This window comes from Miscanthus floridulus, chromosome 2 (genome assembly GCF_019320115.1).
Source record: "Miscanthus floridulus cultivar M001 chromosome 2, ASM1932011v1, whole genome shotgun sequence".
In the NCBI taxonomy this organism is placed as follows: Eukaryota; Viridiplantae; Streptophyta; class Magnoliopsida; order Poales; family Poaceae; genus Miscanthus; species Miscanthus floridulus.
In genome coordinates, this window is record NC_089581.1 from 157189074 (window position 1) to 157206854 (window position 17781).

The window sequence follows — 17781 nt, forward strand, 5'->3', positions numbered from 1 at the left end:
CACCTTCGTGGTAGGCGTCCACAAACTCAATGATGTCACTTGGAGGTGAGGCGAACTCGATCAGCATTGATGGAGTTTCCTGTTCCACCAGAGTGCTTGGCATAGCACCTTGAGTGCTCGGCACCCTAGTTGCAGTGCTCAGCACTACTTCTGGACAGCTTGTCATAACTCCTGTAGTGTTCAGCCCTACTATAGGAGTGCTCAGCCTCAGTCTTAGAGTGGTCGGCACCACTATAAGATGTCTTGGCTCTGCCACGGGAGTGCTCGACACTCGTCCTAGAGTGATCGCCACCACTGTAGAACCTCTCAGCACCACTCCTAGCGTGATCGGCATCCCTTTAGGAGTGCTCGGTACTCCTCCTGGAGTGTTCGACATCCCTCCCAAAGTGCTCGACACTGCTCTAGGAGTGCTCGGCTCTACCGCTAGAGTGCTCAGCACTCCTCCCAGAGTGCTCAACACCTCTTTCCTAGCATCTCCACCACCATGGATGACTAAGTGCTCGACGACGAAGGTGTTGGTGAAGCCGCCAGCTTCCCCCATGCTCGGACTGCTCTAGTCCCAAGTCGCCTTCTCGTCGAACATGATGTCGCGTGAGACAAGCACCTTGTCTCTATGTGGGTCATAGAGCTGGTATGCCTTGGTACCCTCCGCATAGCCTAGGAACACCATTGGTGTGCTCTTGTCCTCTAGCTTGGTGAGGTTCAGCTTTGTCTTCCTAACGTGTCCGATGCAGCCGAATGTCCAGAGGAAGGACACGCTCGGCTTGCGCCCATACCAAGCTTCGAACGGCGTCTTGCTCGCCAGGGCTTTGGTCGGAGTGCGGCTGAGGATAAACACTGTCGTGGTCATCGCCTCCCCCTAGAACCTTGCTAGCATGCCTTTGGCCTTCATCATGGATTAGGCCATGCCGACCACCGTCTGGTTCTGTCGCTCCACCACGCCATTCTATTGTGGCGAGTACGGCGCGGTGTGGTGTCGCTCCACACCCTAATCTACGCAGTACGCAGCGAACCCCACCGAAGTGAATTCGTCGCCACGATTACTCCTCAGCACTCGGAGCTTCTTATCGCTCTTGGCCTCTGCGCGCATCTTGAACTTTTTGATCGCCGTCGTCACTTCATCCTTGCTCGTCAGGAGTTGTAGCCACATGTAGCGACTGCAATCATCCACGAGTAGGAGGAAGTACCGCCGACCACCGTTTGTAGCTGGCGTGATCGGCCCATAGAGGTCATCGTGGACGAGCTTGAGAGCGTCCTTCGTGCGATACTTGGCCGCCTTTGGAAATGGTAGTCTCCTCTGCTTCCTGGCCAGGCAACTGTCACATGGCTTGCCTTCGTACTTGATGTGGGGTAGCCCTCGGACCATCTTCTCTAGCCGACCAAGTGCGTCAAAGCTGAGATGTCCGAATCGGGCATGCTACATCCATGGTTCCTTGGAGTGCCTTGCCGCCAGGCACACTGGCTGCTCTACCTTTAGGTCAAGCAGGTATAACCGGTTTAGGGACCTCTTCACCTTGGCAAGAAGTCACTGCTCCCAGTCCCTAATCCTAAGGACTCCATCCTTGATCAGTACCTCGTTACCACGCTCATCCTACTGACCAATGCTAATGATGTTAGAACGCAGCTGTGGGATGTAATATACATCTGTTAGCACGCGGTGCTCCCCATTCTGGCACCTGAAGATGATGGTGTCACGCCCTTGGATAGCCACCCTTGAGCCGTCACCAAACTTCACCATACCGGTAACATCGTCGTCGAGCTCAGAGAAGGATGCCTTGGAGCTCGTCATGTGGTTGCTGGCACTAGAGTCCAGATACCACCGCTGCTCCTAGTCGGCGCCCACATGTCCGAGGTGGACTTGGGTGCGTGGTTCGTCGAGGTTGACAATCTTTAGGGCCTTCATAGGTCCTTCCACCATTGTCGCCTCTTCCCTCTCCTCGGCCTCGATGTCATGCAGTGCACAGAACATCGCCATCAGGATAGTGGCCTCATCCTCATCATCAGCTTGCATCAGATGAGCCTCAGCCTTCTTCTCCTGCTTATGATTTGGGCACTCCCGTGACAATGGCCCATCTTCCTGCAGTGCCGGTAGGCATTGGGGTCGACTTGCTTCTTCTTCTTAGAAGAAGCTTTGCCGCGGCGCTTGCCATCACCACTGTGGTTGGAGGAGGCTGCCTTCCCAAAGTTCCTCCGAGCAGCCCACTCCTCTTCCATCAGCAGCAGTTTGCCGCTGTCCTTCATTGCTATCGCCTGCTCTAGGTGCTCGTCCACCGCCCGCAGACGGTGTAACAACCCAAAAATCCACACACCAAAAAAAATACCAACTACAAAATTTTTTCTTTAAAACTCCCATGTGACGATGAGTGTCATGTAAAGAAACCCAACCTAAGAGTTGCATTAGAAGTAACCCAACCTAAGTCAACACATAAGCATGGCATATCATTTGTTGATTATGATTATTTAACTTCTAACAAATAAATGTTGCATACAATTTTAACTTAAATTGTGGTTTGGGTTTTCATTTGCTTTATGTTATGCTTAACAATTCCATTAAAGTAATAAACCATAAAGTTATTATTAAACAAAATTCCCTAAACTCTAATGAATAAGTTACCTTAGTTGTGAATTCAAATTCTAAACCAAATTTGAATTCAAACAAATGGAAAAGAAATGAAAAAAACAGAAAAAGAAAAAGGAAGAAGAAGGCCTCGCAGGCTCGGCCTGCGCCAATCAGCCCAACCGACCGGCCCAGCCAGCCTCAGTGCGCGCGCACGCGGCCCAGCAAGCTGGCCTAGGCTACCGCTGCTCGCCCGCGCGCCCATCAGCCCCGCCAGTAGTCGCTGCCACATTGGCCCCGCGCGTCAGCCCCGCGCTGCTCACCCGCGTGCCCCTTTGCTTCGCCCGTAGCCGCTGCCCGCTGGACCCCGCGCGCTAGCCACTCACCAGCACAGTAGCGTCTTCTACCTCGCCCACGCCCGCACGACTGGAGACCGACCAAGGTGACAGTGTGGGCCAGGTGGTCACGCCCGGGGCATGACCCTGTCTCCTTGGCGCCGCACCCACGCAACCCTTGCGCCACGCCTACGCCACCGCACGCGAGCCCTTGGATGCCACTGATCATGCCACCACCGCTCAATTACCGTCCGCCATTGGAGCTTGAAGCTCAACTATAAAGCTCAGCCCTCAGTTGCCCTAGCGCTCGTCCCACTGCCTACCGCCACTGGGTGGCCAACCACTTCACTAAGAGTAGAAGGCCGAGGAAGAGATCAGGAGAGGAGGGCGGAGCCGCTGCGGGGGAGGAGGTCATTGGAGCCGAAGACGATGCCATCGTTGCCATCGTGGTCCCGGGTCGGCACGGCACTGCTTCTGGAGCTACACGGCCGCAACCCGCCACTACACCACCATCCTATCTCCCACGACACCTACGGTGAGCCTCCCGGTCTCTCCCTGCTCGCCGTCGGACCATACCATGCCGGCCATGGCGCTCCACACCGGGAGCGCGTAGGCCAGGGCCATCTCCGGCCGCTGGGAACACCCGCACCCATGCACACGTCTGTGACCACGCCATGACCACCCCGCTAGAGCCCCATGGTTCACCCGTGCGCCTCGCCGTTGTCCTCATGACCGCCGTGGCTGCCGGGAAGCCCCTACCGGCCACAGGAGAACCGAGCCTCGCCTTGAGCCTGGACGTCCTCGCCGCATCCCCACGCATCCGTAGAAACATACACGCCCCCACCAAGACGTTTCACGGTGACCGTAGCCACATCCCCGACGCCACCGTTGTGCTCGGAAGGCCACCGCCGTGGCCAACGCCACCGGAGGCACTAGAGGACCCCTCGACCTGCCCAATAGGCCCACTGGAGCCCTGCGTCGCCCACATGCACCACAGATCGGCCTATGCCGTAGCACCCGCGCCATTCCCGCATGCCGGTGGTGCTTGAGCCGCCGCTCGCCGTGGCCAGCACCTTGGGAAGCTCTGGCCGCCATTTTGACCCCACCAACGCAGTCGCCGTGGCCCGAGGAAGCTTTTCCCCTCCCCAATTGGGCACTAGCACCGCCACGAAGGCTCACAGCTAGCTCGCCACCGGTAGGAGCACCACCACGGGAGAAAAATAGGGGAACACCCCCTCGCCGGCCACCCATGCATGAGCTCGGTGCATGTGAGCCAAGCCAAGGAGAAGAGACGGTGGACTTGGACCACCATGTGCCCTACCATAGGTCCATGGACCATGAGCGCTGGTCCACCGTGAGCCACACGGTGTGAGCCGCGCTGTGGATGAAGCCCAATAAGAGCCCATGGCCGTGACGTGGCAGCGTCACAGCGTGCCACGTGTTCAGCCTGGCCCGGCCCAGACCGGCCCAACCCGAAGCCCGTTTGAGACCCGGCCATGTTGACCGTTGACTGGTCAACGTTGACCATTGATCTGGCCCCACATGTCAGTGACACGGGACATTTTGGACCCACACGACAGGAGCTGACGTCATGCTGACGTCACATGGGACCCACATGTCAGCAGCCCACGCAGCCAGGGTGACGTCATGCTGACGTCACGCTGACATCAGCTGCTGATGTCAGCAGCCCAGGCCCCACATGTCAGCGACCCTGACTGTTGACCGTTGACTAACGTTGACCGGACCCACCTGTTAGTGACCCAATAACCTTGGCCCCACCTGTCGGTGTGGACAACATTGATGACGTCACGCTGACATCAGCTGGGCCCCACCTGTCAGCTCGGAACCGTGATGCTGACGTCATGCTGACGTCAGCAAGCCACGTGGACCAACCACAACATGACACGTGTCAGCCCCGGATTAATTTAGCCTTTTTCTATTTTTAGAAATAGATTTAAACTTCAGAAATTCATAACTAATTCATATGATCTCAGAAAAATACGAAACCAAAACCAAAATTCATCTAAAATTAAGCTCTACGCAATGAACCCATGTTTGAGTGCATTTGGCTCTTTTGAATTTTCATTGCTTCTTGTGCTATTCTATAGACGTCGCTAACGCGACTATAATGCGATCGTTTGCAGACTCGAAGGAGAATCAGACAGACGAGGATCGTGAGTACCGTGAGGAGTACGGAGACGACTACACTGAAGATGCCACATCCCACCCAATCTCATAGCACCTATTACGCATGGCTAATGTAGAACTGCTATTGCTTTACTTTACTGTTATAATCATACTATGATAGGACTTGCATGGTAGTATGCCTTCTTGATGGCCTTTACCTTGACGCAACCTTACCCCTGCATACCCTGCTATTAGGTTAGACACACGCTTACTGCTATATTTTATTTGCTGGTACTTCTACTACGCTTATACTACATTAATGCGTGGTGTATTCTAGACTACGGGGAGAGTGCTGCGTGTGTGACTTGGGTGTATGGAGGGTGAGGGTTGTGTCGACTAAGTTGGAGTATACGACGAGCCTAAGGCAAGTCTTACCGTGGGGTGCTACCTAGGCACCCCTGGAATGGATACCTATGGTGGGTAAATGGTATATGAGGTGGTCCTGGGTGTGAACCTGTGATGGGAGGAGCTCGGGATGGAGGTGTTGTGGTGGCACGATAAATGGAAACCCTAATGAAGACATTCTGGCTTGGTCACCCCTAAGGACTTACTAGTACTCAGATTCATCGGGAAGCCTTACGTACCACTCGTCCTATATGGTGCGGGGCGGCTGGACTACTGGGTAGGATATTGCCACTACTGCTAGGTTGATAGCGGACAGTGTAGGGAGGTACGGGGTGCGGAGGATTTCCCCCACACCCTTTCGAGACTTTATGGAGACCTTGTGGACCTGGCTCATGACTCACAGTTTCAGCCACCCTAGACTAGACTTGGGGTGTACCAGGGCTGAATGGTAGAGTGGCATTATCCTAGGCTAGCAAGCGGCCAAAATCAGCCCAGTTGACGACGGTCAGCGAGGAAGGCAGATCTTGTGGTTATGTAAAACCTCTGCAGAGTGTATGGTTGATCGATCGATACATGTGCCGACTTGTTGGCTATGGACCTTTCCTGGGTTTCGCTTAAACTAGATAGTGAGATGAGTTCTTATCTTCTCCCCCTGGAAGTGAGTATTCGGTCGTAGCCAGGGGCTATGGGCCTTGAGACAGTGCCGAGAGGGAGTTGGCCTGTCGACTGAGCGATGGTATGGTTAAGGTATGGTGATGGTGTGGAGATGGTGGTATATCGATCCCAGGATCGAAACCTAGCTCGGAAAAGGGAATGGAGTGGAATGTGTGTGGGAATGGTGTTAAAACTTGACTATACTGTTATATACTTGATATGCTAAAATACATAGGAAACCCTAGCCTTATAGGTTCCTTTTGACTATATCCAACTTGCATCCAATTTCCACAAAGCAATGCTCATAGGGTTGGGAGTAGCCAGTACAAATCGTACTGATAAATTTTGGCACATAGGTTCTACTGAGGAGTTTAGCTCTGAGGAGTTTGACGGATGAGGGGTTCGTGCCTACGCTCGAGTTTGGCGATCTTATCTTCAAGCTGTTCTGAATGAATGCTACTTTTGATTCCGCCAATGCGGCGATGTAATAATTTATGTAATTCCATACTATTTGTACTCTGATATTATCGTTGTATGGATGTGATATTCGACTGGAATTTGGGTAATATGATCTACAACGGTCTTATTACACTTCGACGCTGTGGATTTCCCTTCGTGGAAATCGGGGTCGTTTTAGACGGCCTGTCACATCCTCAATGGTGAGGGTAGACAAGTCCAACATCGTCTCTATGGAGAGAGCGATCTGGATGTACTTTATCGGCACGGAGTGGAGATACTTGGAGACCGTCTCCTCTTCGTCGATGGTGACGCCATGGCTCTTCAGCTTGCTGATGAGTGTCAACAGGCAGAGGAAGAAGTCCTCCGCCATTTCACCATCCTTGAACTTGAGGTTGGCGTAATCCTGCTTCAGAAGCTGGGCTGTCGCCTTCTTTGCACGGTCGGAACCGACGCGCATCGCCGCAATAGCCTCCCACGCCTCCTTAGCCGAGCTCTTCGCCCCCAACGGCTCCCTGTACTCCGCCGGTGCAGCAGCGAGGATAGCCTTCAACGCTGACATATCATCTTTCTCATTGTCGGTGCCCATGTCAACAGCATTTTAGAGCTGTCGGGCTCTAAGCTTGACCTTCATGGTCACCAACCACTCTCCATAGTTGGTGCGAGTCAGCGTTGGCCAACTGGTGCCGCTGACCTCCTGCACCATGCGAACAACGACCTCCGGTCGTGGCTGGGCAACCACAGCAGTGCCATTGCTGTCGCCTATCTCCGATCCGCCCGTCATCGCCAGCGGTTAGTCTGGCGATGACGCTTGTACGGCTACAATACCACTTGTTGGCCCACAGGATCATCGGCTCAGGTGAGTGAACCACTCACCACTCTTGCCGAGCACACGCTAGTGTTGCCGAGCACCCACTAGCTAAGCCGACCATGAATAAGTGCTGTCCGTCCCCACTCACGATGGCTCGAGGTTGAAGAAGAGGGAGAACAGAGCATACACACAGTACAAGACACCAGCGTTGGCTGAAGCCTGTATGGGAGATAGCAAATCTGAGCTCTCTTTACTGAGTTGCCGTGGTAGTCTATTTATACAACTCTATCCATCTAGTTCTAGTACAACGCACATGCTGTAACAGTAACTAGATAACATACAGGGTTGAGTCTGCGTCGGCCTCTGCATGTGGCTACAGTGCTGCAGATGAGCCGTGCGACGCCTGCACCTGCAGCGCCTATAGTATCACAGCAGGGGGCCTTTCGGCGCTGCCTTCCCCTGCTGTGTTCACACAAGGAAAACAGTAGTTTATTCTAACATCCTTTGCTGAGATGTCTTACTCTTGTAAAGAAGGTGAGCACACAGCTTCACTTTAAGCCTCTAACATTTTCGCATTACGTAGTTCATCTTCATCTACAATAATATCTATTTGTAAAGTCGACATAAATGGTGCAAATTTATAGCACATTTGTACTCTCATAATAGTTATTGACAAGCTTAGCTTTATACAGTTGTATTTTCATAGAGTTTGTGATAATCATTTAACCACTTAATCTGTTCATGGGTGTTTTAAGAACAATCACTTATAGTGTGTTTTGTTACTCAGGTCGTCATAATATATAATTATGTATACTAATATAATGTTATATTGAGAATTTTGTGTGAATGTTACTTATCCTTCCCAATATTAGCATGTGTTAGTGCTAATCACATGACCTCTTGCTGTTGTTGCAGTGGTTAACAAGGATCAGTCTCAGGATCTAGAATCTTTGGGCCATCCTAAGCCGCCAGAATCAATGTTAAATGGTGAGTCAGTGCCAGCAAATATCTTGACTTCTTATGCATTGTGTTTTTTTTACGGATATACTGCACCACTTATGACTATTGTGCTTTTTATCATCATTAACCAGACGATATTATTTTGGTTAATACTTTCGAGGAGACTTTTGGTGACATATATGGTACAAGTGTCTGGAGTGAAATAAGTAAACCAGTTGCCTCTAACATACATGATAATATCGTCGCACTTGCTTCATTCAATGGTAAGTTTACAATGCTGTGTTGTTTGCTGTTTTATGTTTCTATATGATCAACAAACTTAAGATATAAATTGTGGTCCGCAGGAGAAAAAAAGGTTTTTTGCATGCACAGGACTCTTTATTGAATGGAATGGACGTACCACTATCCTGACTTCAGCGAGCTTGATTAGAGATTCTTCTTGTGAATACAAGATCGTTGAAAACTTGAGGGTTGGTAATTCTAGTTAATCTGCTGTCCCTGTTCTTTTAGCTCATTGCCTAAGTCTCAACTGTTTTTCATGGCAGATTCAAGTATTACTTCCAAACGAACAGCATGCAGATGGGACATTACAACATTATAATTTGCATTACAATATTGCTCTAATCAGTGTCAAGGATTTTTGTCCTACCGAACCGGTAAAGGTTCAATATCGGGGGTCTGGCTCTTTTGAATTACTAGCTGTGGGATGTATCTTCAAATCTGGTAGATTGATGGCTAAAAGAGGGGAACTGTCTCCTATGCCGGTCTCATGATTGCGAATTTCTTCGATGTTGCATATGTACCATCAGTAAGGTACAGCTGTTATTTTTTCTTATGTGATATCATACAGTTGAAGTAAATAGTTGCATCTGAATGAGTTAAGTACCATATCTGTTTGACATTACCAATGACAACTTCACCTGGTTAGGCTGGCATTGGAGGGCCCCTTCTTGATTTTGATGGCAAATTTGTTGGCATGAACTTCTATGACAAGTACTTAGTTGGAACCCCATACCATGGGACGAGATTCATGATGTCTTGGAATATTTTAAGGGACAAAGGTATGTCTAAATTTCCTTTTAGGTATATATTCAATTGCTTGTCATGTAGTGTATTTAGATTCCAAGTACGTGGACATGTAAAACTTGTGCGAGAATTTTAAAATGTTTATTATTGAAGCAGATTCAGTGAAGCATGCATAATTTTTAATTAGGTATTACATTCCTTGGTGTGTTTTTACATTCAGGACTGTTGCTGAAGGTGGCTATGATGTTAATCCATCTCGTTGCCTAGACTGGACTCTCCCTGGGGATCCCAGCAAGTTTTGTAACAGGTATTCTAATACATGGCACTGCATTCTCTAGTTTTGTAATGTGAAGAGAGGCAGAGGAAGACCGAAGATGACTTGGGTAGAGGCAATAAAAGGAGACTTGAAAGGATGGAATATACCTAAAGACTTAGCCTTAGATAGGAGTGCTTGGAAGACAGCTATTCACGTGCCTGAACCTTGATTGCTTCTGATGGGTTTCAACTCTAGCCTACCCCAACTTGTTTGGGACTTAAAGGCTTTGTTGTTGTTGTTGTTGTTGTACATTTATGGATGACATTACATTGTGTCCATATAAACAGATGGCCTGTGACCTTGCCACGGTGGTGGCGTCCTGAAGATTTGGCAAGACTTGAATTAGAGATTTATTATAGAGAACAAGACCCCAGTACGTGCTGTTGTGACATCATTGCAGGGGTAGAAGCACCTTCTTTTCTAACATGTTAAACTGTTGTTTCCATATACTTTATTCGATGGACCGGTTATGGGTTGACAATATCCAGAACCAATCTGTTGCCATATGTACCTATTTTCAGAAACTGTGCGTGATTTCAGGAACTGATGCTATTTTCAAATATTAGACGTGTTCATGCTTGGGCTGTGCTTGGGTTGTACTGTTTGTCGTCATGGTGCTCTTGCGCTCGGGGAAAAGGGTATCTTCGCAAGGCTTCCACGGAATTTAGATGCTCTACAAAAATGGAGACTATTTCTAACGTGCTTCGCTTGTCTGAGTTTAGGTGGAAAACGAGAGTGAGATATTGAGGCCCAACTTCCACCACCTTAATTCCTGGGATGGGACGATGGGTAGCAAGGCAAGTGGCAGGGACGTGACTTTTTTTTTTCAACAAAGATAAACACATGGTAGGCTGGTAGCCCATAAGCGCTAATTATACGTTCCCGAATTCCGTGTAGCAAACATCGCTAATCAATACATGCTGGGTAAACAAATATGTATATGAAATTGTGACTGAATACGGGGCCCTTGCAACACCCAAACTGAACTTCATTCTAAACAGACATAAATAACTGTGCCATGATATACAAGGGAAACGATAATATATTTCCTTTCCCAATTCGACCTTCTATTTGTTAGATCAAAAGTACCGAACTAATTCCACACGATTCAGCATCATGCTCTACAAGTTACATTCTTGACCAGAAGCAAGACCTTTTCTCACCAAAAGAAACCATCGATGCAACTCCAGAAAGTCACCCAGAGATGTTAATCCTATAACATCGAGGAAGGGAAAAGGAAGAGAAAGTGTAGATGAAACAGTAGGCAAACCAAGCTGCATCGGTAGTGATTTACAACAAAATAAATCACACGATGCTCTCGAGGAACATGTTCCTGTTTCTAATGTCCATTTTCATGGCTCTCCTGTTCCTCCTCTGCATCCTCAAAACGCTGGTCGTTGATTTGAAGCTGCAAGCCAAAATGCCAGTAATGTTAACGGAGAGTCTTATTTTTTTATCATAATTAGAAAAAAAAAATACCTCGGGACAGATAGTGTATTCCATTTTTTCAAACAACAATTGATTCACCACAGCAAAAAGTAGCCCAGAATCAAGTTTAATTCAAAATTAATATCACAATAAATCCATGGGAACAAATTCTAAGAGCCATATAATTCAGACACACACATATTTGTGTTACATTATTGTTTTCAGCGTTCAGCTTTAATAGAAGACGCCAATAATCAACAGAGAGGATAAATAAGGCTTATCTCAGATGGGCATTAGACCTGCTATGTTGTATGGTGCAGAATGTTGGCCTACGAAGAGACGACATGTTCAACAGATAAGTGTCGCGGAAATGCGTATGTTGCGTTGGATTTGCGGCCATACAAGAAGGGATCGAGTTCGGAACGATGATATACGTGATAGATTAGGGGTAGCACGAGTTGAAGAAAAGCTTGTCCAACATCGGTTGAGATGGTTTGGACATGTCCAACGGAGACCTCCAGAGGCACCGGTGCGTAGTGGAATCCTAAGCCAGGATAGTAACGTGAACGTCGTGAAGAGAGGCAGAGGAAGACCGAAGTTGACTTGGATAGAGCCAATAAAAGAAGACTTGAAAGGATGGAATATACCCAAAGACTTAGCCTTAGATAGGAGTGCTTGGAAAACAGCTATTCACGTGCCTGAACCTTGATTGCTTCTGCTGGGTTTCAACTCTAGCCTCACCCAACTTGTTTGGGACTTAAAGGCTTTGTTGTTGTTGTTGTTGTTGTCAGATGGGCATTTGTTCCATCATATGCTTATACAATAGTAATGAAAATAAAACTTATAAGATATAAAGAAATTCATTGGATACCTCAATTACTGAACCAATGAGGTCATGTCCACCATTTTGACCTATCGGATTAGCACTGAAAAACTGGGGGCCATTTTCTGCATGCAAGGTAAGACATCTAAGTGCTGCTATCACATTAGAGCAAACATGTAGAACAAGAGAAACACAATACTTACCATCAACCATGTCCTCATCATCATGAACCCAGCCACCATCAGACATATCTTCACCATGGAACCAACCATTCTCCTCGTCGCACTCTGTGAATTCAAAAGATTACATAGATCTGCGACAGAACCTTTTTAAGTATCAACTGTAAATTCATGGCTTACCAGCATTAGGGTCAGGATTCAGTTCAGCACAATGACAGAAGACATCGAAAAGTGCATCCACTGAAGCTCTGTCAAGGATACAAGTCATGCAATGCCACGAACTATATAAAAAAGTTTGTACGATTCAAATAATCAAATAAAGTAAAGGTAGACAGGTAATAATCTTATTTATGACCAGTTTCAAATTGGTAAAGTATACCCCTAGGATAACGAAGGGACCGAGGATTTTTTTCCAAGAACTCAAGAAACAAGAAAATTTAGTAGTTCGCTGATATCAGTTTTACAATTAAATTCACAAGGCTTATCTGTGAGAATTATTTGCATAACATAATTAGTAGTGCCTTGAATCAGTTCACTAGATCACAAGTCCTGGAGACTAAATCAGCAAGCACTTGAACTCCAGCATCTAAGGAAATATTTTAATTAGACAAGTTAATTCAAAAGGATACATTGACCAGGGTCCGCTAGTATGAGCCGCATTTCAGATACTCTAGATAGCTCTAGTTCATTTGCTTCAGGATTTGATTCACCAGCCTCCTCATATGTACCAACTGCTGCCTCAATCTTCAAATTAAACGTACAAAAAGTCAGACATTTACACCAGAGAATATTAAAAACCAAACAACAGAAATAAACAGACAAATAATGGTCTATTAAACACCAAAAACAGATCTAGACTTCTCATAATCAGGTTATGCCGTTATGCAGCTATTAAATAAAGTAAACAGGGTTCTTATTCGCAAACTTTTAACCAACGCAGCAGGGTGCAAAATGCACGTTCGCGAAAAAAAACCAACACAGCAGGAGTACCATACATCTGTATGCAAATGAGGGTTAGCTTTGTCATAAACTCTAGCAACGTCACTGATCACATATCAATGAAGAAGCAATGGGGAAACCTCATACGAAATAGGACAGGTACTCCCAGCAATAAAAAAATGAGACAAAAAGTTAACAGCCACCTCCTCTCATGCAAATAGAGAGCTTTTGTTCATCAGTGAAAATGCACGAGTTCCAAACAGGCAAACAGTCCATAAGAACCTATCTGATGGACCTTGAGTATATCCACAAGAGAACATCTGAGCACAAATGTCCCCAGAGTACCAATCAGAACACCAAACAGTGCAAAGCTATAAACACCAAATCCACAAACGTACCAGCTGCAACTTTGACTACAACTCAACTGCAACAGCCAGGAAACAAAATTACAACTAAGCGCCGTGTGACAAAGATCCTACACCGAGTAATCCATGATAGTTCTATGATCTGTGAATCAGAGCTCCTTGTTCTCCAAAAGCTGAGGTATTATCAAAACATCCAGCAAAGAGCAGAAGAACGTTTTCTGTAATTCCGTAAGCAAAGGGGTCTCCCAGTAAGAGCCATCTCAAGCTGAAATGCACGGCCTAACCCACTAGGCCACTACCAACTAGTACAAGCTTATAGCAAAGAACACTCTGTAGATCCTAGACCACGGTCCAAGTCAGTTCAATGAGGTAGGCCCACACTTTAGGAACATATAGCTCAACTGTTAGAACATCAGAGCTACGCCTGATCAATCTCTGATCCTGATCCTATTGGACCTCAAAGGGCAGTATCTACAACGAGCAAGTATCAGCAAACGTAGTGCTTGCTGCTCCAATCACCTGCGTGTAGATGCAGGGCGAGGGATACGCCTCCACGTAGCGCGACACGGCGTGAAGCGTGATGTCGAGGAAGTCCACCGCGTAGCCCTTGCCCTTCTCCGCCTCGCTAAGCCAAATCACCCTCCTGGTTGAACCAGCCAACAGTTAACGAAACGATAGGCATCCGAAGAACTGTTGCAGCCATAATCTGAGAGCTCATACCTGGTGGTGACGAACAGAGTCCCCGGGGACTCCGGCGAACGGGGGCCAAGGGCGACAGCGACGGCGCGGTCCATGCGGACCAGCTCCTCGCCGGAGGCGGCGTCGAGCCGGGGCGTGCCGTCGTCGGCAATGTCACTGAAGAGCTGCAGTCCTGGAGCCATGCGTGGAAGCGGCGGGGAGGACGAGGAGCTAGGGTTTCGGGCCTCGAAGGCTTCGGGGTGTGCGAGATTTGGGGATTCTTTCGGAAGGGTTTAGCGGTGGTAGAGGCCCGTGCCTGTGCCCGTGCGTACGGCGCTATGTGTTGGGAAACGTATTGCGCCGAGAAGTCGACCAACGGCCGTTTAGTTCCTCCCTGAAGTTTACTTCGGTCCCGTTAAATATTTACTTATTTAGACACATATAAAATATTAAATATAGACTTAAAAATAATTAATTACACAGTTTATGACTAATTTGTGAGACGAATTTTTTAAGCCTAATTAGTCTATAATTTGATAATATAGTGCTACAGTACACATGCACTAATGCCAGATTAATTAGGCTTAATAAATTTGTCTCGCGGATTACCGACAGATTCTGTAATTATTTTTTTATTAATATTAAAACACCTCGTAGGACATCCATATATAACATCCGATGTGACATCCAAAATTTTACCCTCCTATTTAAACAAGGCCTTAAGTAAGAAGAAGAAGGAACCGGAACGGTACAAGTAGTAGCTCCGGTAGGGTTTGGCTCCGCTTTTGACGTCTGCTTGCAAAAAGTCTTGCTAACCGTTTTTTTAAGTCGGAACTGTTTTTTAAGAGAAGCAGCCGCACAAATACGCCTCTTTCTCATAAATCTAATATATATTTTTTTTTACAAAACTGTATTTTTTACGATAAAAAGGGAATTATATTAGATAATAAGTGGGTAAATCAACAGGTTACAAGCACTATGGATTATACAAATATTCAAAAACTGTTTTTCATCTAAATTATACTCACGCTGTGAATATCTCCAGATCTCAAAACCAAACATGTATGACGCTTTGCAGTATGGATGACCGCACATGCAAACAATCGGTAAAAGGCATAAGAACAGCACAACGAGCGATGGCCAACATTCATATAGGCGGAGTTGAGAAACTTATTCTTTATGGTGTCTTCCTTCTTTTTCTTTCTATCACAGAAGAATAAGGAAGACCAATTTAAAACTTATTCTCAATCTGAAACTTATTCTTCATGGTCCTTCATCGTGGCTAGATCTAACCACGATAAAACGGAGAAGAGACCGGAGAAAATTATTCTATGGCGGCGACACCATCTTCGCCTTGAAATCGTCGTCCAGAAATAAAAGTCTCCATGTCATACGGGTGAGGATGCTGACGTCATAGTTGTCGCCCTCATCTTCAACAGAGCCGCCATGGAGAAACAATTCCACCCTGCCCTCTCGCCGTCACCAGAGAGGAGGAGAAAGAGATAAATCCCAAAAACTAAGAAACTTGATATGGAGAGACCTTACCCCTAAAGACTCGATTTATTGAAAAAAAAACTTACTAAAAACGATGGATCCCCACTCCCTCGGACCTCCGGCGATATGCCAGAGGAGAGGGAGGGGGACCAGCGGTGGTGGAGACGGAGGACGGTGGCGGCGGCGAGTCGAGACGCGAGACCCGACGGTTTGCGGCCTCCGCTTTTTTTACAAACTGTAGTTGAAACTGTTTTTGCCAAACATTTTTCGGCATGCTCCACATTTGGAGCCAGGGCCTACCAAACGGCACTTAAAAAATCTTCTGGTAAGAAGCCTGAAGGAGCCAAAGCTACCGTTGAAGCAGTAACCGAAGCTAGAGCCGAAAAATTGTGTCTTCTTGCGATTCATCCTCACGAACTTGACACAGAGTATTAGGCCTTATTTAGCGCTCCAACACGAGCTCCGGCTCCGCCTCTGCCTCCGTCACCGGAGTTGGCGGAGCAGCACCAAATGTACACATGAGGAGACATTTTCGTCGATGATGTGAGAAGCTGGAACCATTTTCGTCGTATAGAGGTGAAGCCACAAAATGGGGGCTCTGTCGAGAGGCGCTGACTCCGGTGCCGTAGCACACGCGAGCAGAGCCTTCCCAAATACGGGCTTACAAAACTACAACTAGACCCGTTTTTCAAGCATTTTTCGAAACGACTTCAGCTCCACCAGACAAACTGCTCCACGAGAGGATCCAGAGCCCCTCTAAACTAGCCCTACTACTACCATGTATTTCGCAATTCAAAATACTTCTATACTATTTCCAATTATGTTAGTATAATTTCACAAAAAAATGTCGTACTGTCTTTTGGATCTATATAAACCTCTTATAACTATGTACATTTTTGTCATGAAATATGGTCTTGGACCTCCTTTGGACCATACTATAGTACTAGGATTCATGGAGGAATTTTTTGTAAGATTGTAACCTATAGGATTTTTTTTTTCTATGCGGCCCTTTCAAACAAAGAATTCACATTTTCAAATCCTACCAAATTCCTATGGAAAGGCTCGATCAATAGAAATTTTGTAGAAAATCTGGCATATGGTCTAACCTCTTGGAAACTTTTCTCTGTGTGTATCTCTCTCTATTTCTCTAATTCATGTGTTTTTGCGTTATATCCAGATGTTTCATGAGAAACTTTTCTGCATTTTAAATTCTTGTAGAATTATAAGTGACATGTAACTCTAGCCCTATATTTTTCCTCTTTGCATGCTTTAGATGTCCTTGAAAGAGGGAACAAACATAAATCGAGAAAACACGTGAACATATAATAGATACATTACCACGTAAATCAAAGCATTGTTTTGTTGCCACTCTGGCAGACAAGGGATGCCAAAGGCGCAAAGATTTTCTTTTTTTTTTCCACGAACAATGGAGCAAAAACTTGATAGAAAGAGATGGAAAGATTTCGCTTCCCTGAAAACACCATATACGGTCTGTTCGCTTGGTCGTAAACGATCATAAATTTCCAACCAAAACAGTATTTTTCTCTCACACTAAACCAGTCAGCAGCCGAACAGGCTGATAGTGTGTGACTCTTCCTGTTCTTGTGCTAGGACAGCCCCCCCGTCGATCAATTATTTCTGACCAGATCAGCTATGAACTATTTTGGAGCATGTGCGCCTAAAAAATTTCTCAGTTTTCTCCATTTTGTGACGGGACAAAACCAAATAGACCGTACATTCGTACATACCCACAGCAGTCACCGAGAATCCGCAATGCATACCGTTGGGTTCGATGCACCGTCACGAGCAAGACCGGCGCCCCTGTGCACGGCGAGGCATCTACAGTATCAGCGTACACCAAGTCACGAACCCATGAAAAAAGTGTGAGATACCCACGGTCCCAGCCTCCCAGGAAACTGTTGTTGCCTTCCCGGCCGTGAGCGAGAGGCCGCGACGACGCGCAACGTTACAACACGGACGCTGTACTGTTGTTGCCTTCCCGGCCGTGACCACAGCAGTGACACTAACCGCGCTGACGCCCCGCGAGCTCAATGCCCCGCCCCACCTCACCCCGTGGCCCGTGCACCCGACGAGAGAACAGAACCCATGTCCGGATGCACACGCCCGTGCGCGCGACACCGACACGGCGACACCCAGCAGCAGCTAGGCCAGCTGCAGACCCAGCACAGCGAAGCGAGTCCACAGGCGCCGGTCGCGTCCGTGGCAGC

At 47.3% G+C, this 17781-nt stretch overlaps 1 protein-coding gene and 1 pseudogene across 1 annotated transcript; one reads left to right on the top strand and one right to left on the bottom strand.

The window, feature by feature from the left end:
• The first annotated feature begins 4229 nt into the window (after window positions 1–4229).
• Window positions 4230–10194, top strand: LOC136537318 (putative protease Do-like 14; annotated as a pseudogene).
• Window positions 10195–10617: 423 nt separating this feature from the next.
• Window positions 10618–14378, bottom strand: LOC136540256 (chloride conductance regulatory protein ICln-like). Its single transcript, XM_066532255.1, has 7 exons — window positions 14102–14378; window positions 13901–14024; window positions 12707–12821; window positions 12258–12317; window positions 12102–12185; window positions 11947–12023; window positions 10618–11055 (listed from the first exon to the last, which is right to left on the bottom strand). Exons 1-7 carry the CDS (start codon window positions 14260–14262, stop codon window positions 10987–10989), a joined length of 690 nt encoding a protein of 229 aa, XP_066388352.1. The 5' UTR covers window positions 14263–14378; the 3' UTR covers window positions 10618–10986.
• Window positions 14379–17781: the final 3403 nt, after the last annotated feature.

Bases quoted from the DNA above. Each gene is read 5' to 3' on its own strand.
- LOC136540256 (XM_066532255.1), bottom strand. From the start codon at position 14,262: ATGGCTCCAGGACTGCAGCTCTTCAGTGACATTGCCGACGACGGCACG. The intron at 12,318-12,706 runs GTATCCTTTTGA...ACAGAGCTTCAG, and splicing joins ACTAGCGGACCCTGGTCAAT to TGGATGCACTTTTCGATGTC. The intron at 12,024-12,101 runs GTAAGTATTGTG...CCTTGCATGCAG, and splicing joins TGATGAGGACATGGTTGATG to AAAATGGCCCCCAGTTTTTC.